This window comes from Microcaecilia unicolor, chromosome 11, assembly GCF_901765095.1.
Source record: "Microcaecilia unicolor chromosome 11, aMicUni1.1, whole genome shotgun sequence".
NCBI classification, from domain to species: domain Eukaryota; kingdom Metazoa; phylum Chordata; class Amphibia; order Gymnophiona; family Siphonopidae; genus Microcaecilia; species Microcaecilia unicolor.
The window spans coordinates 82,333,759-82,359,147 of record NC_044041.1 but is presented as its reverse complement, the minus strand read 5'-3'; the positions used below and the strand labels follow the sequence as shown (position 1 = coordinate 82,359,147).

General features: G+C 47.7%; 1 protein-coding gene across 2 annotated transcripts in view; it reads left to right on the top strand.

Moving 5' to 3' along the window:
- ZFR2 (zinc finger RNA binding protein 2) overlaps positions 1-25,389 on the top strand; it is a 324,672-nt gene that overhangs the window by 276,888 nt on the left and 22,395 nt on the right. For both annotated transcript variants that reach the window (XM_030220048.1, XM_030220047.1), the window contains 2 exons: positions 19,132-19,243; positions 19,663-19,760. In XM_030220048.1, coding sequence (XP_030075908.1) covers positions 19,132-19,243; positions 19,663-19,760 — 210 coding nt within the window. The remainder of the gene's footprint in view (positions 1-19,131; positions 19,244-19,662; positions 19,761-25,389) is intronic.

Here is a 25,389-nt window from a genome sequence, read left to right as displayed (position 1 = left end):
TCTGTTTCCAAGGTCATGAAATCGCTTCTTAAAGCCTTTATTTCAGATTGAATCATTTAGAGGGAGGCCCCAATCATCCTAATTGAGTCCTCAGATTCCCCGATGTTTGCAGAAGGTATAGATTTTGCCATGGTTTCCAGGGTTGGGCTCTTGTAGATCAGGCACTTCCTCTTCCAGTTCCATTTCCAGTGTTGCGATAGCCTGCTGCTGAAAAGCAAAGTTTTGTAGATTAATCGCCTGTTACCGCTGATCTGCCATTCAAACCAGGTCGCCCCTGCTCTAAGGGATATCGGCAAGCAAAAAATAACCATGAAAGCAGTGTCTGGATGGATCAACATGCTGTAATTTGCAGAGCTCTTCGTTCAAGCAGCCATACTTGATGGTGATGTCACTTCCTCCCCTTCCTGCTAATTTTCTTGAGTACAGTCAGACCAGTCCAGAAAATGTGGGTGTAGCTGTCAGCCAACATATGGAGACAGATATGCAAGCTCGGCACTATAAAAGTCAGTGCAACCACATCTCATCAGTATACCTGTAACAAAACATATGAATACTAGGCAAAACCATAATATCCCAAATGAAAACATCAGAAAATAATTCAGGGATAAAAATAGCAAGTGCTTTCTGAAGTAAAACTTCTCAGATTTCGCTGAACCTCCCCACAGGAGAACGTGTGCTTTAAAAAGTTCCAGAGATAATAAAAAGAGAACCTTTTTCTATTGATAGGGAGGATATCTGGACTGCTCTGGGTTGTATTCAAGGAAAGATAATTGGCAGGCAAGACCAAATTTTTCCTTCCGTATTATCCTAAACAGACAAGTCCAGAACACAAAGGATGTAAGAAAGAAAAAAAAAAAGCATTCCTTACACTGAGCAGAAAGAAAAAAAACTGCTGACAAGACAGAAGCTCCAAAGACAGCTGTTTCCTTGGCTTTGACATTGAGTCTGTACAATTTGGCAAAAGAATGAAGAGAAGCCCAGGTAGCAGCTTTACAAATTTCTCTGGAGAAAGACTACAATTCAGCCCAAGAAACATTAACCCCTCTGAGTGAGCCTTGAAAACTTGAAAAACATCTTTAACCTTAAAAATATACCCAGAAACAATCACCTCCTTCAGCCAGCATGTAATAATTGCTTCTGTGGCTGCTTTACCCTTCTTGACACCAGCAAAAAGTACAATCAGTCAGATTTACCAAACTCATTAGTAACTTCGAAGTAATGCATTAGCATTTTTTGAACATCCAAACATTGCAGAACTTTGAATTTATCCACCTAGTTCTCCTTTTGAAAGGAAGACAAATTACCTATCTGATTCATGTGAAAGCTCGGAAGTACTTTAAGAAGAAAAGAAGGGACAGGACAAATAGAGACTCCGTATTCTGTAGACTGTAAGAAGAGGTCTCAACATGATGATGCTTGCAATTCTGAAATTCTCCTGGCCAAAGAAATAGCCACCAAAAAAACTGATTAAGATCCTTCAAGGCAGTCGTCTTGAAAGGCTCAAAAGACAGAGAGGATAAGGCTTGCAAAACCAGATTGATTCCAAGGAGGTACAACAATGCATACTGGAAAGATGTAAGTGAGCTACTCCCTTGAGAAAGCAAACATCTGGATCAGAATCTACAGATGAACCTTCTAGACACCCTCTGTAACAGAGTAGTCTCACCACCTGAACCCTAACAGAAGATGCATGCTAAGCATATTACCACTTTACATTTTTTTTCTTTTTTTTTATTAGTAGTCTTCCTAATCCTAGACTAGCCCCTTGTAATGGTGGTCTAAAGAAGAGTTAAAAATTTTTTCCTTGAATTTATTCTTCTATATGGAGAGTATATCTCTATATAAATGTTGCATGTCTGTATTTCCTGTTCAAATATAAATTAAAAAAAAAAAAAAAACCCCTAACAGAAGATAAGGACAGACACTTTTCATACCTTCCTACAAAAAAAAAAAACCCAAAATAAACAAACGAGGGCTGTGAAAGATGAAAAAATAATCTCTGAGCACTGTGAATCAAACTCTCCAAACTATAGCATGAGCCACTGAAGTAGATCATTTCTTCACTTACAGAAAGTTGTTAATGACACCATCAGCTTAATCTTTATGCTTCAACCGTTACTTCTCTGTGGCCAAGGACTGAACATAGAGTTGGATCTCAATTACGGGAAACAGCAGTATGCTAATGATCTCTTTACTGGTGCATATTCACTTGATGTAAAAGGAGCCCAAAGTGGCCACGTTTCAGCTGATACCTGCATTGGGCAAACAACATGTACAATATAAGTAAAACTGTAGAACATAAAATTGTCATCTTAAGTAATTATACATATTTTATATTTGATATCTAAATTAAATGTATATATTACCATACTGCACATGTATTCCCATACTCTAATAGGCAATATCCAAAATCTTACAGAGGTTGAATTAAAAAACACACATTCATTTTGTTGAATATATAAAACCACCTCTCTACATACAAGTTTTCTTCTCTGCTTGCATAAATAACTTAAAAGTTTTACAATTTCTAAAGGTCACAAACAAAAGAAGAAATGCACTTCTCACATTTGGTTATGGAATGCGCTATCATCCCTAAATTATGTGAGTAAAATATTTTCTCTGAAGACAAGCAGTACTAGTAGTTGTCACGTGTGGGTGACGTCATCCATGGAGCCTTTCATGGAAGCTGCCTAGCCTTCTTCCAGAAGCTTTTGGCAGGCCCGATCCCGCCTACCTGACTCATGCAGGACGTGCAGTTTTACTTCATTTGCGAAGCATTGAAGATGTCTTCCTTTCCCTCTGTCATGCGGTTTTTTTTGCCTCTGAGAATTTCTCTTGCCTTCCTGTTTTTTTCCTTTTGAGTAACAGGACCAATTTTCAATTTGTCTTTTTTTAATTAGGGTTGTACTGAATATTTGTGATTTAAAATTTGAATATGAATAATCTGGGGCACTACTGTGCTAAATCCTACTGAAATAAGCACTTGGTTTCTGATTTCATGTTGCTTCTTTACTATTTGTTAAAGCTCAATGCCCGGTATTCATATTCAGTTGAATAATATTTTTCATTATTCTTGTTCAGTTGAATAGTTAAATATGCTATTTGGTAAAGCTCTAATTTTTAGATTTTTTTTCTTTGTCTCCTTATATTTTCTTAGTTCTTTTAAGTTTCATTATTCTCTGCAGCCTGCAGTAGTCTCCTTAGGCCTGAGCTCCCAGCTGGGTCCTTCATTAAAAAAAAAAAATTTAAAGACAACTTTCTTACATCATTGAGCCATTTGATTTCACTTCAGCTGTTTTTCCCATTATGTCCTAAAAGCTTTAAGAAGTACTCTGACTGGTAGAATCATGTCTGTGACTGATCCTCACAACTTGTGCCTTGAGTCTGACCATGAGTCCTCTCATTGTTCACTTTGTGCACAAATGCAGAAGAGAACACAGAGGCCCCACATGAGAAATGTTTTGGCACGCCGAAGTCTGGTCTATCAACAGCAAAGGCATCAGTCCGTCTGGCTTCAGGAGCTGCACCAGACTCGGGGGACGCATCAACAGCAAGAAAGTCTCCCTTTGCCTTGATGTCAAGTGTCGGTAGCCCCTGTTCTGGGTGAACATCGAGGACTTGTGATATTTCCACATCATCCTCGGCACCAAGGGACCCTGATGTGCATCAAGTGAAGGCAAAGAAACACTAACATCGGTCCTCATCGAAGCAAAGTGCCAGGAGCTCCAGGGCACCAGCATCACTAGTACCCGAGAAGCGTCGGTGTTGTGAAGACTGTTCCCCCTCCATGGAAGTGTTGCCAATACGCCAGTTTTCCCAGAGTCCCTGCCTCCAGTTCGGCTCCTACATCTTCCACAAACTGTCCCCATACCAGTCCTGTGTTTACCAATGCCTGCCCTCGAAAAGCGGCTGCAGGTCATGTTACAGGAGGAACTGGGGTAAATCCTAGCTCAAAGTGAAGCATTGAGGGCATCAGTACTGGCTATGATGCTGCTCCAGCCCATTCTGGAGAGCCGTGCTCTGTCATTCGGGTGTTCGTCGATGCCAATGCCTCCTTTTCAGCCCATCAAGTTCAATTTTAAGTTCACTTTCAGTTTCAAACCTCCAAAATTACTGTAGTAAAAATGAGGGCATGTCAATAATTCAGAAATCACGTTGGCCCCTACTGGACAGTGTAGATAGAGATGTGCAGCGATTATTTTGTAAAGCCCTCTGGAATTAGGATCTTAGTATCATGCCCCCCTACTTGGGCAGATCTGAGTTCTTACTCCTCCCAGATATACTGACAAACAACATAACACAAGTGCTAAATACAATAACTGTGAAAGCTTTATTATTTACAAGAAAATAATGTAACCAAGAATGACAATGGAAATAATTAAGATTTAAGTTATGTACAAATGCTAGGTAAACTTAAAATGAAGTTAGAAATAAACATTTTTCCTAAATACCTTAAAATGAACACTTATCAGAAATTAGTTAGAACAAACAAACACATCCCTAAAACCAGAATAAGTGTTCCTATACCCCATTGAGAGTGAACACAGCTTGGCCTGTACCTGGATGTGCAAGCCTCTGGCACCTAGGCACTGCTGGCAGTGCTGGTTCAGGTTTACTCCAAATAGATCAGGTGAGATGAAAAATTGCAGAGAATCTAGAGTTTAGAGAGGCTAAGGTAAAAAGTCCTGGTGGGTACCCCTTTTATATCATTTGTGCCGTCAGGAATGGCTCCGAGGATCTGATAGCGGTGCAAAAGATAATTGGTTGTGACCTTTATGTTAAGGCTTGCAAAACCACAAGAATGTCTTGTGCTCTCCTGGAACTCAGGGCTCCGAACAGTCTTGGGGTTCAATGTGACTGAGGTTTCTTTGTCTTGTATCATCCATGTTTCTTAACAGGGACCTGGGCATGTTCAGACATGTAAATGTCTTTGATTAGAACAAGTATGACTTAGCAAAGTTCTAATTCATAGCAAAGGTCTCTATATTGGAGCATAGCACCACAAAATTGCCGCTCTTGGGGTATGATGTAGAACCAGAGGAGCCCTTGGAGGAGGATCCCTTGGTCTACCTTCAGATCCTTCTTCACCTCAGGAAAGGAGACAGTCTTCCTCAGAAGAGGACTCAGCTTTCTGAGAGAAATTGCTGAGACCATCCCATTTAATTTGGAAATTGAGAGCGAGCCCAGGGCTGAGATGTTGGACACCCTTGATTATGGCCTCCCTCCCATGGAGCTGTGACCAGTCTGTGCACAGCATCCTTAACAGATGAGGAATTGGGAGACCCCCTCTCACTGTGCAGCCTATGCTGAAGAAGGCAGACTCAATGTATCCCAGATTTGAGAAGCAGCAGCTTCCATACCATTCCATAGTGGTCAGATCTGCTCTGAAAAAAGCCAGCAATTTGAGGACCCATGCCTCAGCTCCTCCCAGGCAAGGATGCTTCCTGGAGGAAAGTGCTTCAGAGCTCGATTCTCATTTCTTACATCCAGTTCTACCAGCTCTACATGAGTATCTTCTTGAAGAATTTAGTGCGCAGTGTGACGGAGTTTACGATACTATGCCTCCACAGAACTCCTTAGCAGCCAGGCAGAAGGAATGTAAAAAGAACATTGCCTGGGCAGTGTATGATGCTTTTATTTATTTATTTCAACATTTGTACCCCACATTTTTCCAATCATGACTTAGTTCAAAGTGGCTTACATCGTTAGTTTAACGGAGATGTTCAATCAAAGGTTATTTACGTTCTCAGCATCTTGATTTGATTGTATGGGATGGACATGGCCAAGGCTATCCTGCTTCATCAGAGAAGAGTTGTCTAAAGAAGAAAGCTTTTAAGGTGTCTTTGAAAGTTATGTAGTTATTTATGCATTTTAGGTCTTTTGGAAGCACGTTCCATGCTTTTGTGTATTGGTAGGGGAAACTTGTCACATGTGTGATTCGGTACTTTATACCTTGGGGGTTAGGTAAGTGAAGGGTTAGATAGTTCCTTGTGCCTATGATTGAGTTTTGGGTTGGTACAGATCGTTCATGTATTCTGGGGCTAGGCCAAAGATAATTCTGTAAGCCCAGGTGCATAGTTTGAAGGCATAGTTTGATTTGACAGGGAGCCAGTGTAGGCTGTGTAGTAATAGTTTGGCACTTTCAAACCTTGACTTCCCACATATGTCTGGCAGCGGTGTTCTGCGCTGTCTTTAATTACATCAGTATTATCTCTGCAATCCACATATATTCTGTTACAGCAGTCAACGTGGGCTAGGACCATGGTTTGGATTAACATGTGGAATTTCTGTCTGGAGAAGTATCTCCTGATACACTTTAGTTTCCATATTGTGTGGAACATTTTCTTGGTGACATTTGCTGCCTGATTTCGAAGGTTGAGTGTCAGTCCACAGTGACACCTAGAGTCTTTGTCTTCCATTATTGGGAGCAGAACTCCATTTAGTTCTATGTTGGGGAATGTTGTGTTGCAGTGTAGGGAGGTGATTACCGTGCAGTGTGTTTTTTTTTTTCTCTGTTCAATTTCAATGCTGATGCCCAGGATTCCAGTGTGTTAATTCCATTGGTGATCTTGGTCATTATTTTGGATATATTTTTGTTGAATGGGATGAAGATGGAGACATCATCTGCATATATGAAGGAATTGAGTTCATGTTTAGCCAGAGATCTGGCCAGGGGTGTCGTCATGATGTTGAATAGAATGGGGGAAAGGAGAGAACCTTGTGATACTCCACTTTCTGCTTTCCATGGAGGGAATGTCAAGGATTCCATCTTCACTTGGTAAGATCTGGATGTGAGAAAGCCAGTGAACCATTTGAGTACCTTCCCCCTGATGCCAATGTTATCTAGCAGTCTTAGCAAAGTCTGGTGGTTGACCATGTCAGAGGTACTTGACATGTAGAATTGTAGGAGCAGAATGTTTTGTCCTTTGCTGATTACTTTTTTTAAATTGGCCATTCCACAGCGACCCTCCAGATCGGTCAAGACGCTTGTGTTATGCACGCCTACCACAGAGGGAGACTGAGAACACTGATCTTTGAACACTGTATATGTAACCTGTGCAGAACCCCAACCAGCCAGTATTTCTCAGGGCTGTCCGGGCTGGTAGGTCCTAGGGGGTTCGTGGGGTCTTTCTTTGGGCTTAAAAAAAAAAAAGATACTTGGTTTAAAACTCTGTGTGCTTCGGGGTGTGGGTCTGGTGGGGCCCCGTTTACCCCGTGGGGTGTCACACCCAGGTGGACGGGTCCCTCCCCCTGTCCTGCTCTCCTGTGTGGACAGCCTTGTGCCTCGGCTACCGTGTTCGGGCGGCAGTCTTGAGTGCCCTTCAACCAGCAGCAGCAGGGCTCAAATAAAGATTTTTTTTTTTTTTTAAAGAAAGAAAAGCTCCGGTTTTGTGTCTAGGCTGTCCGGGAGAAATCGCTTCTTCCATATCATCAAGCTGATCAATCCATAGACTGGTGGGTTGTGTCCATCTACCAGCAGGTGGAGATAGAGAGCAAACTTTTGCCTCCCTATATGTGGTCATGTGCTGCCGGAAACTCCTCGGTATGTTCTCTATCTCAGCAGGTGGTGGTCACACACAGCAGCAGCTCTGGCTAGGCCTCCAAGCCTAATCCTTAGGTTTTGTTGAGGCCTGGGGTTGAGGGCTCTTTTGAGCAAGTGCAAACCTGGTGGTGCCAGGTCCCTCCTTTTCTCCCCCCTCCCGCTGGCTCCGTTTAAAAAAAAAAAAAATTTTAAACGTCTTTAAAGGCGTTTAATTCGACGTTTCTTTAAACGTTCATTGCAGCTACTCACTGGGACACCAGTTCGTTACAGCTCGGAGCGGCAAGCAGGTAATTTTACCTTTTTATAGCGGGCAGGGGGTTCCCCGATTCTTCTCCTCGTGGCATATGGCGTCGGAGGGCGAGGGCGCAAAGGGTCGCTCCCCGGATCGCTGGAGCGCTTCTAGAGGGGATGCGGGGGTTTTACAACCTGATTCGCCCTTGATGGGTGACAGTTTAGTGACCGATGAATGTCCCGGTCGTTCCTCCGGCGTGGCGGTTTTTTCCCGCCATAAACGCCCATCCCCCGCTCCTCGCCTCCGCCATCTTGGCCGGCCACGCGGCTCGGACGGCTTCTTCGTGGGCCGCCCTTGAGGTTGGAGACATTAATGACATGAACGCCCTTAATTTGGGCGACGGCACAAAGCGGCTAAAGTTAAGCGCCGTTCTTCCCGCGCGGCTCCTTCGCGGAGTTTCGCGCCGGACGCCATTTTGGATGCGCAGCATCTCTCCCCCGCTATTGCGAGCGCCGGTTGAGAGTGCGTCTAGGGCTGTTGCCCAGGCTGCGGAAGTGCACAGTCTGGGGGGTTTCTCCCCCGAGTTTGTTTTGCTGCTGCATCAGGCTTTCCTCATGCAAAACGCTGCCCCTGCTCCCTCTTCTGATAAAGAGGTTGAGGTTCCCAGAGGTAAACGCCCTCGGGTTGATTTCCAGGCCTTGGAGGACTTTGTCTCCTCCGATGTAGATGAGGGCAGCGTGTCTGAGGTCTCCCAACGGTCCTTTGCGGATTCCTTGGAGGAGATAGATCCCCGCTCGGATGGAGCGGATGACCCCTCTGCAGCGCGGCTTTTTAGCCCAGAGGATTTGCCCAACCTGTTGTTACAGGCCATGGACACTTTGAAGATTTCCTCTCCGGAGGACGTCTCTCCCTCAGCCCCTGTTGGCTCTGCCATTATGCTGGGGACGAAGCGCCCGCCTAGATCCTTCCACGTGCATGATGCCATGCACACCTTAATTGCGGCTCAATGGGATGTCCCGGAAACGAGCCTTAAAGTGGCTAGGGCTATGTCCCGCCTCTATCCTTTGGCTGTGAGTGAACGTGAGGCCTATCTGTGGCCTACCGTGGATTCTTTAATCACTGCGGTGACTAAGAAAACGGCGTTGCCGGTGGAAGGTGGCACGGCCCTAAAGGACGCCCAAGACAGAAGATTGGAGGCGGCCTTAAGGTCGTCCTTTGAGGCAGCTGCTTTAAGTTTGCAGGCCTCAGTTTGCGGCTCCTATGTGGCCAGGGCGTGCCTGACTATGGTGCAGCGGGCTTCCCCCTCGGATCTTTCCTTGAGGGCTGATTGGCCGGCCCTGGAATCGGGATTAGCCTATTTGGCAGACTTGCTGTATGATGTCTTGAGAGCCTCAGCTAAAGGCATGGCTCAGACAGTCTCTGCGCGGCGGTGGCTTTGGCTGAAACATTGGTCTGCTGACCACGCCTCTAAATCCCGCCTGGCTAGATTGCCTTTTAAAGGCAAGCTGCTCTTTGGGGTCGAGCTGGACAAAATCGTGACCGATCTCGGCACGTCTAAGGGCAAGAAATTGCCAGAGGTCAGGGCTCGGGCTAGTACTCGTCCCGGTACCTCCAGAGGACGGTTGCTGGAAGCCCGTCGGTACCGCCCGGGCAAGTCGGGTTCCTCTGCCCCCTCTTCCTTCAAGAGGAATTTCTCCCCCAAGCAGCATTCCTTTCGCAGAGACCGCCGTCCCGGAGGTGCTCCCTCCGGTCCTCCCCCAGGGTCTCGTACCCAATGACGGGGCCTTGGTCCACGCCCCAGTGCAGATTGGAGGACGGCTGTCCTCGTTTCTGGGCGAGTGGACCACTATAACTTCAGACGCGTGGGTGCTGGAAGTCATCAGAGACGGCTACAAGCTAGAGTTCTGCCAACCCTTAAGAGACGGGTTTGTACTCTCTCCCTGCAAGTCTCCGGTCAAGCTGTGGCAGTGCAGCAGACCTTGGACAACCTGATCCGCCTGGGTGCGGTCGTTCCGGTGCCAAAAAATCAGATTGGCAAGGGACGTTACTCCATTTACTTTGTGGTTCCAAAGAAAGGAGGTTCTGTCCGGCCTATCCTCGACCTCAAAGGGGTCAATCGGGCCTGGAAAGTGAGGCACTTTCGCATGGAGACTCTCCGCTCTGTTATAGCGGCAGTGAAGGCAGGAGAGTTCTTGGCTTCCTTGGACATCAAGGAAGCGTACCTGCATATTCCCATCTGGCCTCCTCTCCAACGCTTTCTGCGTTTTACAGTCCTGAGACGACACTTCCAGTTCAGAGCCCTCCCTTTCGGGTTGGCTACTGCTCCGCGGACCTTTTCCAAAGTAATGGGGGTCCTGCTAAAGGAAGGAGTACAAGTCCATCCTTATCTGGACGACTGGTTGATCCGAGCCCCCTCTTATGCAGAGTGCGGCAAAGCTATGGACCGGGTAGTTGCTCTTGTGAGCTCCCTGGGATGGATCATCAACTGGAAGAAGAGCCAGCTGCGCCCGACTCAGTCCCTGGAGTATCTGGGAGTTCGATTCGACACCCAAGTGGGCAGAGTGTTCCTGCCAGACAATCGGATTGTCAAGCTTCAGGCTCAGGTGGACTAGTTCCTAGTAGCCTCTCCTATTTGGGCTTGGGACTACGTGCAGCTGTTGGGCTCTATGACGGCCACGATGGAAGTAGTGCCCTGGGCCAGGGCTCATAGGAGACCACTACAGCTATCTCTGCTGCTGCGCTGGACTCCGATGTCGGAGGATTATGCTGTGCGCCTTCCCGTGGACCCAGCAGTGCGCAAGGCGCTGAGCTGGTGGACGCAGACAGACAAGTTGTCTGCAGGATTGCCTCTGGTGACCCCGGAGTGGATTGTCGTCACGACAGACGCCTCTTTGATGGGCTGGGGAGCCCACTGCTTGGGAAGGACAGCGCAGGGGCTCTAGTCTCCTGCAGAGGCAAGTGGTCTATCAACCTCCTGGAACTCAGAGCCATTCGGTTGGTGTTATTGGAGTTCATCCCGGTACTGGTGTTGTAGCCTGTACGGGTCCTGTCGGACAATGCCACGGCTGTGGCCTATATCAACCGCCAGGGAGGTACCAAGAGCGCCCCTCTAGCCAAGGAGGCTATGAGTCTTTGCCAGTGGGCGGAAGCGAACCTGGAGCAGCTTTCAGCGGCCCACATTGCCGGAGTCATGAATGTCAAGGCGGACTTTCTCAGTCGCCATACCTTGGAGTCCGGAGAGTGGCAACTATCTGCTCAGGCGTTCTTGGACATCACGAAGCGCTGGGGCCAGCCGAGCCTAGATCTGATGGCGTCATCGGCCAATTGCCAAGTGCCGCGCTTTTTCAGCAGAGGACGGGACCCTCGATCCCTGGGAGTAGATGCTCTTCTCCAACAGTGGCCGACACAAGAGCTCCTCTATGTGTTCCCGCCCTGGCCCATGTTGGGCAGGGTGCTAGACCGGGTGGCAAAGCATCCCGGCAGGGTAATCCTGGTGGGTCCGGATTGGCCCAGACGTCCCTGGTATGCGGACTTGATCAGGCTCTCAGTCGACGATCCTCTGCGGCTGTCAGTGGAGCAGGGCCTGTTACATCAGGGTCCCGTGGTGATGGAGGATCCCTCTCCCTTTGGTCTTACGGCCTGGCTATTGAGCGGCAGCGTCTGAGGAAGAAGGGCTTCTCAGACAAGGTCATCGCCACTATGCTGAGAGCGAGGAAGCGCTCTACTTCTACTGCTTACGCCAGGGTTTGGCGTATCTTTGCAGCATGGTGTGAAGCAGGCTCACTTTCTCCCTTCACTGCTCCAATTTCTTCAGTGTTGGCGTTCCTGCAAGAAGGTCTGGAGAAAAGCCTGTCGCTCAGTTCCCTTAAAGTCCAGGTAGCGGCTCTGGCTTGCTTCAGGGGCCGCCTGAAGGGTGCTTCCCTGGCTTCGCAGCCAGATGTGGTGCGCTTTCTCAAGGGAGTTAATCACCTGCGCCCTCCTCTGCACTCAGTGGTGCCTGCGTGGAATCTCAACCTGGTGCTAAGAGCATTGCAGAAGCCGCCTTTTGAACCCTTGTCGAGGGCATCTCTGAAAGACCTGACGTTGAAAGCAGTCTTTTTGGTGGCTATCACTTCAGCCAGAAGAGTTTCCGAGCTCCAGGCGCTCTCATGTCGAGAGCCTTTTCTGCAGTTCACTGAGGCAGGAGTGACTATTCGCACAGTGCCTTCCTTCCTGCCCAAGATTGTTTCTCGCTTCCAGGTGAATCAGCAGCTCTGTCTCCCTTCCTTTCGTAGGGAGGACTACCCAGAGGAGTACTCCGCTCTTGAATATCTGGATGTGAGACGAGTCATCATCAGATACTTGGAAGTGACCAATGATTTCCGGAAATCGGATCATCTGTTTGTCCTGTTTGCAGGTCCTCGTAAGGGTCTGCAGGCTGCTAAGCCTACAGTGGCAAGATGGGTCAAGGAAGCCATTGCAGCGGCTTATGTGGCCGCGGGGAAGGTGCCGCCTATCCAGCTGAAGGCTCACTCCACGAGAGCTCAGGCGGCCTCGATGGCAGAGGCCGGATCCGTCTCCTTGGAAGAGATATGCAAGGCGGCAACGGGGGCTTCGGCTCATACATTCTCCAAGCATTACCGTTTGACTGTGGCTGCACGGGCGGAGGCCCGGTTTGGAGCTTCAGTGTTGAGGTCAGGGATTTCTATGTCCCGCCCTGGGTGAGTACTGCTTCGGTACATCCCACCAGTCTATGGATTGATCAGCTTGATGATATGGAAGGTAAAATTATGTATAATCATACCTGATAATTTTCTTTCCATTAATCATAGCTGATCAATCCATAGCCCCTCCCAGATATCTGTACTGTTTATATTCTGGTTGAATTTTAGGTTCAAGTTTAGCCTTCAGTTACTTCAGGAGGACTTCGTGTTCAAGTTCTTCTTTCACTTGGATTCTTCAAGAGTTGAGACGAGTTTGTGTTACAGTGAGCTGCTGCATTCCTCTCCCCTCCGTTTTACGGGGCTGGATTGAGACATAAATTCTGCCGGCACTCCCTCCCGCTTCGTGCGGCTGTAGGGCAGCTTTGTACCCCTCCCGCTTCGGCGGTGTTAGGGTCAGTCAGCTCCTCCCGCGGTTGCGGTTGCAGGATAAGCCAGATCCCCCCGCATCGGCGGGTGTGGTGTCCCTCCCCCGCTCCGCGGGGATGAGCTGGACGGATTCCCCTCCCCCACTTGTGTGGGGATGAGCTGGGTTAATTCCCCTCCCCCGTTTCGGCGGTGGTGAGCTGGGCAGAGTGTCCCTTCGTGGGTGTAATTCTCTAAGTGCTGAGTCCTGCGGATGGAGCTTTGATATCGACATACTGAGGAGTTTCCGGCAGCACATGACCACATATAGGGAGGCAAAAGTTTGCTCTCTATCTCCACCTGCTGGTAGATGGACACAACCCACCAGTCTATGGATTGATCAGCTATGATTAATGGAAAGAAAATTATCAGGTATGATTATACATAATTTTACCTTAGCCACTCTCCTCCCTACTTGCTGTTATGTCGGCGGGAAAACCGCTTGCGCCGAGGACTCAATACCACCTCTGTGGAGAGCCGAAGCCACCATCCTCCACACCCCTGCGGTTTCCCGTGGCAGGAACTGTTGGTGTTGAGATGGCCCGTGCAGGCAGGGGTGACAACGGTGGTCCTGTTTTCGGCGGGAACCGTTGCCATCTTGGATTCTTCCTGTGCCGCGGAGCCATCTCAGTCGGTGCTGGGGACTTCCTTTCCTGGTCCCTCCTTAGTTAATGAGAGTTCAGGAGGGATGGGATTCCCCCCCCCCCCCCCCCCCCATTTTATTTGGTCAGTGTACCAGATGTGGAAATCGGAGCCCACTCAGCCCTGCCTTCCTGGTGAGGGGCGGGTCCAGTAGTTGCAAAGCGACCTTGCCTGGACTGGGCAGAGGATATAGAGTCATTTTCTCTACTGGGGTCCGAGGAGGACCTTAGTGGCCTTGGAGAGGAGGACCTTTTAGTTTCGAACCAGGAGAAGGAGTGTTCCTTGCCGGGGGAGGACCCCTCGGTGGTAATGATTTTTCATAGGAACGAGTTGCCTGAATTAATTGACCAGGTGTCTGCTACCCTCAAATTTGAGCTGGCAGAAGCCTCTGTGGGGGGTGCAAAGCAGGTAGATCCCCAGGTTAAGGGGATTTGACTTCCTTCCCATTCTTTTCTATGAACAAAGATCTGAGGAAGATAGTAGCACAGGAGTGGTCTTCTCCAGATACTCCTTGTAAGGTGTCTCGGGCCATGGCTAGACTTTACCTGCTCCAGCAGGAGGATAGGAATTCCCTGAAATCCCAACGGTAGATGCTGTGGTGACTGCAGTCACTAAGGCCACTGCTATTCCGGTGGATGGTGGCGCGGTGCTACGGGACCCCCAAGATAGGAAGTTAGAATCCTTTCTTAGGCGTAGTTTAAATTTATCGGCCCTAGCGCCGCAAGCTTCGGTTTCTTGTGGGGGGGGGGGGGGGGGGCTGGTGGCTCGAGCTTGTTTCCACTAGGCGGAAAAGCTCCTGGATGATCCGGGTTTTGATAGGGCTATCTGGGTGTAGGAATTGGTCATGTTAGAGATGAGCTCCTCTTTCTTATCTGATGCTCTTTATGATTTGCTGTGAGTGTCAGTGAAGAACATGCTGGCAGTTGTGGCCTGCCAGGCGCTTTGGTTATGGGGTTGGGCCTCAGACACAGCCTCTAAATGCAAGTTATTTTCGCTCCCCTTTAAAGGTTCCATGCTCTTTGGAGAGGATTTGTATAAGTTGGTGTGCGGTCTTGGAGACACTAAGGTCCCGTGTCTTCCGGAGATCTGTCCCAAGTCAGGTAGCCAGGGGATGTCAGCATGTGGTCATTTTCGGGAAGCTCGGCGGTATAGGCCGAGTAGGTCGAGCGGAACGCCAGAGGTTTTTTTCAGAGGACCTAGTCCTTTCGAGGCGGATGCCATGGAGGGTGTGACTCCTCCACGGGCGGTGTCAGTCCTACACGTGCCTCTCAATGAGGGTGCGGAGGTCCAGCCTCTGGTGTGAGTGGGTGCTCGGTTGAGTCAGTTTTATCAGAGGTGGGCCCAGATCACGTCAGACCAGTGTCGTTCCTACGTGCGCCAATGAGGGTGCGGAGGTCCAGCCTCTGGTGTGAGTGGGCACTCAGTTGAGTCAGTTTTACCAGAGATGGGCCCAGATCATGTCAGACCAGTGGGTTCTAGAGGTAGTACGTGACAGTTATGCACTAGAGTTCAACAGTTCGCTTCCCAACTTCTTTGTAGAATCTCCGTGTTGCTCTCGGCTCAAGGCGGGAGCGGTTTAAGAATCTTTGCTTCGTTTGATTTGTCCTGGGAGCACTAGTACCCATCCCTCAAAGGGTCAATGGGGCTCTGAAGGTTGCCTCTTTGGATGGAAACGTTACGCTTGGTCATTGTAGCGGTTCGGAAGGGCGAATTCCTCACTTCTCTGGACTTGACGGAAGCCTATCTGCACATTCCCATCTGAACGGCTCATCAGCGTTTTCTTTGTTTTGCTGTCTTAGCAAAGCATTTTCAGTTCTGTGCACTGCCGTTCGGCCTCGTGACGGTGCCCCGGACTTTTTCCAAGGTCATGGCGGTGGTTGCAGTGGTGCTGCGGAAGCAGAGCATCTTAGTCCATCCTTACCTCGACGATTGGTTGATTCGAGCCATCAAGGTCGGAGAGCGAAGTGGTGAGCTTGCAGTCTCTGGGCTGGGTGGTGAACCCAGCCAAAAGTCATCTGGTGCTGTCGCAGTCCCTGGAGTATCTGGGGGTGCATTTGACACATTGAAGGGTCATGTATTCCTGATTCCTGCTCGGGTTTCCAAGCTGCAGGGGTAGATTCGTCAGCTTTGTGCGGCCCTTTCTTACCTCCAGGTGTTGGCCCTGATGGCGGCGGTGATAGAAGTAGTTCTGTGGGCCAGGGCGCATATGCGACAGTTGCAGTTTGCTCTTCTGGATCCACTGGTCCCCACAGACTCAGGACTTGGAAGAGAGGTTCCTTCTGGCAGGAGCCCCTCACCTCAGCCTGCATTGGTGGCTTCACACACTGAATCTGGTGAAGGGCATGCCTTTGGACCCTTCGGAGTGCATAGTTCTCACCACGGATACAAGTCGGGGGGGGGGGGGTTGGGGGGGCTCATTGCCTCGGTCAGGTAGCTCAGGGACGTTGGTCGATGGAGGAAGCTCACTGGTCCATCAACTGGTTGGCGACACGGGCCATCCCATTGGCCCTGCAGTTCTTCCAGTCCCTTCTCGTCAGCAAGACCATCAGAGTTCTCTCCGACAGCGCAGTTTCCGTAACCTATGTCAGTCGTCAAGGGGGCACAAAGAGCCGAGCGTTTGCCGAGGAGGCGGCGCAGTTAATGCACTGGGCAGAAGTGTACCTTCAGTATCTCTCGGCGGGTCACATGGCCATGAGCACAGACTTTCTGAGCAGACACACATTAAATCCAGAAGAGTGGTCTCTTCATCGTTCGGTATTCGACCGCATCGTGTTGGAATGAGGTCTGCCAGTGTTGGATCTCATGGCGACAGCCGACAATGGCCAGGTTCCTCATTTCTTCAGTCGACGGAGGGATCTGCAGGGATCAACGCGTTGGTCCTTCCGTGGCCTCCTCAGGAGTTGCTTTATATGTTTCCCCCGTGGCTTTTGGTAGGTCTGGTAGTGCAGTGAATCGAGCGACACTTGGGTCCGGTGATCCTTGTTTCTCCGAATTGGCCACGTTGTCTGTGGTACGGAGATCTAGTGTGACTAGCAGTGAATTGAGCGACACTTGGGTCCGGTGATCCTGGTTTCTCCGAATTGGCCACGTTGTCCATGGTACAGAGATCTAGTGTGACTAGCAGTGAAGGAGCCGCTTCCGTTAAGGGAGTCAGTAAGGTTATCTCAGGTCCCGATCGAGATGCCTGATCCCTCTCCGTTGTCGCTTACGGCTTGGCTCTTGAACAGGTTGAGGAAGAAAGGGTTTTTTTTTCCAGATAATTGTTGTTATGTTACGGTCCCGTAAACGGCCCACTTCATTAGCTTATGTCCGCGTGTGGCGAATTTTTGAGAATTGGTGCCAGGATCGGTCTTACCTCCCTTTGCTCACCTCTGTCGCAGAGGTGTTGGATTGTTTGCAAGATGGTTTGGACAGGGGACTGGCATTGTCCTTGAAAGTGCAAGTGGTGGCCTTGGCTTGTTTCTGTGGAAAGATTCAGAGAATGTCCTTAGCAGTCTTGCCAAACGTAGTCCATTTTTTGCAGCGCTGCGTACGCTTTGTAGCGCTATAGAAATGCTGAATAGTAGTAGTAGTAGTTTTGCGGTGAGTAAAGCTAATTCGTCTACCGCGGCGTCCTTTGGTTCCTCCATGGGATTTGAATCTCGTTTTGGAGGTACTAGTGGGCCCCCTTCCCATTGCACCATTGGAATCGAGCACTTGCAAGGACCTAACGTAATAACATAATAGCTGATGGCAGAGAAAGAGCTGCACGGTCCATCTGTTAAAGTTAACCCAGTTTCTACTGGAATTGTGGTCATCTTAGTGATAGCTGTTACCAAGGCATCAGTCTTAGGCAATTTTAACTGTGGAGGAGTAGCCTAGTGGTTAGTGCAGCGGACTTTGATCCTGGGGAACTGGGTTCGATTCCCACTGCAGCTCCTTGTGACTGTGGGCAAGTCACTTAACCCTCCATTGCCCCAGGTACAAAATAAGTACCTGTGTATATATGTAAACCGCTTTGAATGTAGTTGCAAAATACCACAGAAAGGCGGTATATCAAGTCTCATTTCCCTTCACTTCCTCTGGAAGAAGTAGGTAAAGCTTATCTATTGCTCTACCTGTGTAGAGACCAGCTTCCAGAGCATCCAATTCTGCTATATGATGGCTTAATAGTCTGATGGAGAGGAAATAGTTTAGAACGTTTATGAATACCTTCAAGAATAGGATCCTCAAAAATAACTGAATCTTGTACCATAGGCTCAGAAATATCAAAACCTAGGAAATCGTCCCTGCAACTCTTCTCTCTAAAATAACCTGACAACTGTGAGGTCTTTTCCTTCTGGTACAGGAATTTCTCCCTCTTCCAAAGGTTCTGACAAACACTCGCTCCAGTTCCCAGAAGCAAGAGAAACATCAGAATCTTGAATAGTTGATAACCTCAGCTGCTTAGTCTAAGAAGATAACCTCATATATATATATTTTTTTTTCTTGTCAGAAGTGGTTTTTTAAATTTATGTATTAAATAGTGGAGGTCTAGTCACCTCCAAAAAAACGTCTGACCTGATAGGGAAAGAAACTGGATCCCCTATATACCATTGACCTGAATTTTTCCTTTAGAAAAGCTCAGCTGGATAGCTTTCTGCAGCTGGGCCCAGGAGCTGCCCCACAGGCCAGTCCAGATTGTGGAAAATGCTCATCATCATCTTCTAGAGACAGAGAATACCAATGAACTGTGGCTGCTTGTAACCTTTTTTAGTGCAGAGCTTGCAGCTTATCTGGGCGCTATCTCATCTGCTGTCTAACTGGTACAAACCACATTTTGGACTGGACTGGTTAGGATGATAAGAACATATTTTTGAAAGATTTTATTTATTTATTTATACCCCACATTATCCCCACAAACATGCAGGCTCAATGTGGCTTACATAAACCTGATGCTTCAAATTTCTCATCTCCCTATGCTTCCTTAAAAGAAAAATGCAGGCAGTGTAATTACTAGGTAAGTGTTTCCACACTATAAAAGAAGTAAAATAATTATCTAGTTTTTCATACAACTGGTAAAACATCCCAGTACAGTCCTTTTAGAGTTAGAGATTTTGTATCCAATATTGGGCAGGAACACCAGTTAACATAAGCTGCTATGAGTTCTGCTTCCTGATGCCATCACTTACAGTGACCTCTGTACACCCTGTCCATCTTAGCAGGGCTAATCCACTCACCAGGAGTGACCTACTGTTACATTAATTTGAACATATTCATGGTATCGCCGAGTGTAGGATAGCACATCACAGCCACTGCCTTAACCTTTTGAGAAGCAGCAGTGAATGACCTGTTACTACAATAAGTGAAATATGGCTTCTTTCTCTTGCATAGGAAGAAGTTAAATAAATTACACCATCCTGTTAATGAGTAGCACTGGTGAGAGAGCCTGACGTGTGATTCTTTAAATTTAGAATAGCACACTTTTAAATATTTAAATGAAGGGAAAATTGCCTAACAACTTTGAATAACTTTGCAGTAAGAAGTGTAGTAGTAGACCACAGTCCTTGGTATCTGCAAATGTTTGGTATTCTGAGCATGACACCTATTTTGCCATGGGTGACCTCTTTTGTTGCTTCATTCTCTTGCAGGCAATGGAACTTCTGGTGGAAAAGGCTTTAAGCAGTGTGTCTGGACCACTGAGTCCAGGGGATGCCTTGAGGAGAATCTTAGAATGCGTAGCCACTGGAATACTCTTGCCAGGTGAGGTTTGTAGCCATGTGTACAAGAGAGTACTATAGAATTGCTTTCATCCAAACAACTATGTTCTTGGATTTGATGGCACAGCTACAATGGATTAAAAGGTTAAAATGTACTTGATTATCAGGACTAATATTCCCACAATTTGAGTGGGGGGGGGGGGGGTCTTTGGAGTAATCATTGCTTTATAAAGGAGACTTTGTTCTCTTTGTTTTTTCTTTTTAGTATTTGTGGGGGGTTTTTGTAGTTTTTGTTTTCTTGTTTTCTTTACACGTGGGCTAGAGTCTGTGATATGATGTGGCGCTATTTGCTCATTGTTTCTCTTTGTATTTAGCCTTTTTTACTATTTTTGAAAATGCTTAATAAAGTGAAAAAGGTTATAAAGTACACGTCCTCTTTAATCACCTCTACTTTCTGTACAGATGGTCCAGGGATACAAGACCCTTGTGAGAAAGAGCAGGTAGATGCTCTAGAGACTATGACCAATCAGCAGAGGGAAGATGTCACAGCTAGTGCACAGGTAGGACATAATTACCAACAGCAGATTTTGCATTTTTATTTTAGTAGAAAATATTTTTGGTTTTGGATGTTTATGTAGTCTTACACATAAATTGTGGCTTCACCCGTAAGGAAGTCTCCAGTCCACCTGACTGTACAGGAGATATGTTAATGATAATGTTATAGACTATGGAGAAATTAGATCTTGCCTACTATTTTTTTTTCCTTGAGTCCCTCCAAATCAGGCCAGACAAGTGAGTTATGCTCTTCTAGCAGCAGATGGAAACTGAGAAATGCTAAAGCTGTGACATCACTCTATAAGGGACCTGTTAAACCCATACCTAGCCAGTATTACTGTTTCCAAAGCATGATGGATGAACCAAACCCCCTAAAACCCAGGGGCAAAATCTAATCAAGCAAACAACATTTGTTTTTGTTTTGTTTTGTTTTTTTTCTTTCTTTTTAATTAAACTGTACTTTGTTACTGTGTAGAAACCAATTTGACGTTATAGAACTGGACTTCTTGAATTCCAGTCAGCAAACACCACTTAAGACAGAATCATTGTTGCTTGGGAAGGTTCTGGACTGGTTTAGAGGGACTCGAAAGAAAATGAGCAGGTATGACCTAATTTTTCCTTCCTCGTCCCTCCAAACCAGTCTAGATGAGTGGAAAGTACCAGAGCAGTATTCAACAAGGGTGGGACACACCAAACCAACCTGTAGGCCTCTGGCTTCAAATTTCATGTCCTGCGGAAATTGCATGTCCAGGTGAGTATTGATCAAAGGAATGGAAAGTTGACCACATGGCCACCCTGTAAATGTCCTGAGGAGGAATTAGGTATCCTTCACCAAAGAAGAACCCTACACTCTGGTCAAGTGTGCAATCAACTCCGCAGGTAATGGACTACCCTTGAGTAAATAAGTGGAGGCAATTGGTTCTTTAATCTGCCTGATAATTTCCCCTCATTCAAAATTCTCCAGCCTCAAGAATACCGGAAGTGAGGTGGATTGATGACAGAAAGCGGAAACCACCTTAGGAAGAAAGGACAGTACAGAATGTAAGACCACCTTCTTTTGGGTCATGACCAAAAAAGGCAACTGATAAACAAGCCATGGCTCTGCTGACCTGAAATTCGGCATCTGATACCTAGCATTCCACATCCACCGGCTCTCTAACATCAAAGTGCATAGAAACATAGAAAAATATAGGTAGCTAAAGACCATATGGTCTATCTAGTCTGTCCATCCATTCCATCTACTCTCCCTATCACTCCCTTAGAGAGCCTATGCACTTGTGCCAAGCTCTCTTGAATTCAGATACTGTTTCAATCACCACTTTCACTGGGAGACTGGTCTACGAATTCTCCTTAGGAAAGCAGGATGACGAACAGAAAAGGTGGTGAATGCAATGTTGCACACCTTTAATAGATGTTCTCTGTGGACAGCAGAATAGAACAGCCACACGTGGGTGAAATCGTGTTGACGGCGCGGTTGGCCCTTGTCGCATAGTTCAGAAGATCTTGAAGTGAGATCTGATGAGCATGCGTAGTAGTTCCCATTTCACACTACCCTTTTGAATCTGGTCAGTTATTTTTTAACTGACACAGTGGTCAGCAGTATTCAAACCCTTGTCCTTTTTATTTTATTTTTTTTATAATTGAGTTCACAATGCAGAATGAGCTAAAATGTCTGCTACAGACTTTCTCCAGCTGTGTGCTGTTTGGACTGTCACAACTTCATTTGCAGGAAAGCATTTTCGCTTATTTAAAAGGTATAGCTATGTGCAAGTGGCTTCTAGTCAGTCTGTATGAGAGGCGGTTTTAATCCAACCTTAACAGCTTTTTTGTCACCATAAAAATTAAGGAAAGACACTTCAAGATAATTCTACTAAGCCACCTCTGCCTGCACGAACTCTCCCTGCTTCTGCGCTTCAGACTTTCCAAGTCTCTCCTCAAATCCTTCTCCTTCAATTCTTGAAAACCAGGATCCTCCAGAGGATGTTACGTTCTTAAAATTTGTACAAAAATTGACAAGACAATTAACTCTAACTACTAGACAGGGGCGTAGCTACGGGTGGGCCTGGGTGGGCCCAGGCCCACCCAATTTCAGGCCAGGCCCGCCCAGCGCCAGCACCCATTGCCGGCCACTGCTGCTTTTCCTGTTGAGCAGCAGGGCCGGCGCTACAAAAAAGAAGAAGCGCTAATGGCGCTAAGGACGAGAAATGTTTAAAAAAAAAAAGCGCGGCACCGGCAGGCACTGTCTCGGCAGCCTTGAGGCATTGGCTGCTGGCTCGCAGGCTCCTCCCGTCTGCGGGAGGAGCCTGCGAGCCAGCAGCCAATGCCTCAGCAGCCAATGCCTTAAGGCTGCCGAGACAGTGCCTGCCGGTGCCGCGCTTTTTTTTTTTTTTTTTTAACATTTCTCGTCCTTAGCGCCATTAGCGCTTCTTCTTTTTTGTAGCGCCAGCCCTGCTGCTCAACAGGAAAAGCAGCAGTGGCCGGCAATGGGGGCTGGCGCTGGCATGCAGGGTGGGCCTCGTCGAAGAAAAGAGGGAAAAAATGGAAGGATGGGGAGAAAAAGAGGGAAAACAGATGGAAGGATGGGGAGAAATAGGGAAAACATGGAAGGATGGGGAGAAAAGAGGGAAAACAGATGGAAGGATGGCAGAGAATGAGGGAAAACATGGAAGGATGGGGAGAAAGAGGGAACATGGAAGGATGGGGAGAATGAGGGAAAACATGGAAGGATGGGGAGAAAGAGGGAAAACTTGGAAGGATGGGGAGAAAAGAGGGAAAACAGATGGAAGGATGGCAGAGAATGAGGGAAAACATGGAAGGATGGGGAGAAAGAGGGAAAACTTGGAAGGATGGGGAGAAAAGAGGGAAAACAGATGGAAGGATGGCAGAGAATGAGGGGAAACATGGAAGGATGGGGAGAAAAGATAGAAAACAGATGGAAGGATGGGGAGAGAAAGAGGGAAAACGGATGGATGGGGAGAGAGACTCTGGATGGAAGGATGGGGAGAGAAAGGGGAGAAACTGGAAGGATGCAGAGAAAGGTGAGAGACTGGAAGGATGTGGAGAGAGAAGGGACACTGAACAGAAAAGGGTAGAGTGATACAGAGACACTGGTTAGAAAGAGGGAGAGAGACATTAGATGGAAGGATCAGGAGAGAGGATAGATGGATGGAAGGATGGGGAGAGAAAGAGGGAAGACGCTGGATGGAAGGGTAGGGAGAAAGAGGTGACACTGGACGGAAGGATGCAGAAAGAAAGAGGGGAGACTACTGGAAGGATGGGGAGAGAGAGGGGAGACTGGAAGGATGGGGAGAGAAAGAAGAGAGCTGCTGGATGGAAAAGGAGAGTAGTGAAAGACTGGAGAATAAGAGGAAGGGGCATGGGGAGAACAAGGGTGAGAAAAAGATGAAAAGCCATAAGTAGATGAAGGAAATTAAAGAATGGATAGTAAGAATGAATTAAATCAGGACAGAGAGAGAGAGGCAGAAAAATATTGAAGAAAGCAAAGAAAAAGGAGAGAAAAATGAGAAATGGCCAGGAAACCGTGGCAGAAGAGTTAAGCGAAAACGAAGGAAAGCAGAATCTAGAGACTGGGAGCGACACAATGAGAAAAAGTAAATGGCCATACAAGAAAGGTAAAGAAAATCATTTTATTTTTAATTTAGGATAAAGTAATATGGTACCTGTGTTAATGAAGTTTCAGAGACCAATACTTCCTTCCTTAGGTCAGGCGAGGATACTGTAACAGCATTATACTGACCTGAGGCAGGAGGTTTTGGCCTCTGAAAGCTCATTGAAAAGGGTGTTAGGCTATTAAATAAATTTTCTGAAATCTGATGCACTGAAAAGCAGCACTTTACCCTGTGTGACAAATGCATCTGATTAGCGTGACTAAATTTTGCTGGGGGAGGGGGGTAGAGAGAAAATTTTGTGCCCACCCACTTTGGGTTCAGGCCCATCCAAAATTGGCAGTCTGGCTACGCCACTGCTACTAGAGTCAAATCTGACCTGAGGAGAAAATATTTAAAAGCTCTAAAGTATCTTTAAGCTCTAAAATCACTGGTAGCTCTTCCTATTTTTCACCATTTACTCTTTCATCACCAGTCAGTAGTGGTTGAGTTAGCAATTACAACTCAATTCTCACTATCTATATGAAATTCTTGAAGATATCCAGCAATCTGAATCACTTCAATTTACTATACAAGATCTTTATTAGTGTACCAAATACCTCATTAGATCTTCCTTTCATTCCTATGACATTACCTCTGGAGTAGCAGTATCTATTGCGCCTTGCAGAATACCTTGGCTGAGGGCCTCTGGCATAGAACAGAATGTCTACGACAAGTTAGCCAATGCACCTTGCACTAATTACGTTTTATTTCGGGATACAATAGAATCATTGCCCCCCCCCCCCCCCCCCCCCCCCCCCCACCAAAATAAAAAAAAAAAAGATTCCTTTACTTTTTCTTTAGTTTTTTGCCCCTCCAAGTTTCCTTTTGCTTTCGACGCAGTTTCTCTTTTTCTGTGCTCTCCTTTTGGCACAATCGCGAATTTTGAACTCACTGCCACTATTTTTCCGTCCATGTCATCGAGGACTCCCAGCGGCTTCAAGAAGTGTACTCGGTGCAACTAGACAATCTCGGGTACCGACCCCCACGCGTGGTGTCTTCAGTGCTTGCCCAGACGCATGTAAATTGTGTCTTAGCTTGAAAAAGCGGGCACAGGCGTCAAGACGAGCTCTTCGGGATCGTCTTTTTGGAGCTTCGTCCAGTTCCTCGGCGTTGACGTCAACATCGGCACCAGGGATGGCATTGACTTCAGGAGCGCAGGTAATGGCTGTCTGGAGACCATCACATGCTGGGAGCAGTGAGCTGTCGAGTGGGTCTCCACCTGCCTTGAAGGCTCCTGCTGTGCAGGCCCACCAGGACCGACCACTCTCAGACCCGACCCCGAGGAGGCGTGTGGATTCCACGTCCTCCTCGTCGGTACCGAGGAATATCGATGACGTGCATCAAGCGAAGGCGAAGAAGCATTGTCATCGGTCTCCTTCCAAGCACAGTACCGGGAGCTCCGGGGTGTCGAAGGATTCGGCACCCGTGAAGCGCCGACGCCGGGAGGAACGCTCACCCCTCCATTCAAGAGGTATCGGTCTTCAGGCAGCCCGGTACCGCCGCCTCAACCTCCACAGGTTCTGCCGCCGTTTCCTGCATCGACCCCGCAGCCTTCCTCAACAGCGACTGTAGACGAGCGCATCCGAGCCATTCTTCCAGGTGTTCTGGAGGGGTTGCTGCGTCAGTCTGCTCCGGTACCAGGGGTGCTTGCACCCTCTGTATCGTCGATGGAAGCGGCAGCTGGCTCTCCGCCTGTGGTGCGGTCTCCAACGCCGGTTCCGCCTGTGGCATCGGCCTCGGCTGCCACCCGGGTCGACTCCCCGTGGACATCGCCGCCGGCATGGGAGTCGACTTCTCAACATCGCCATCGAGGACATGGTTCCTCGGAGTGAGACCGGCCCGGTTTCGGACTGCAGTTAAGGAACTCTTGTCCGATACCGATGAGGATGCCTCATGGGATGAAGGGCAAGATCCCAGGTATTTCTCTTCTGAGTAGTCTTGTGGTCTTCCCTCTGATCCTACTCCT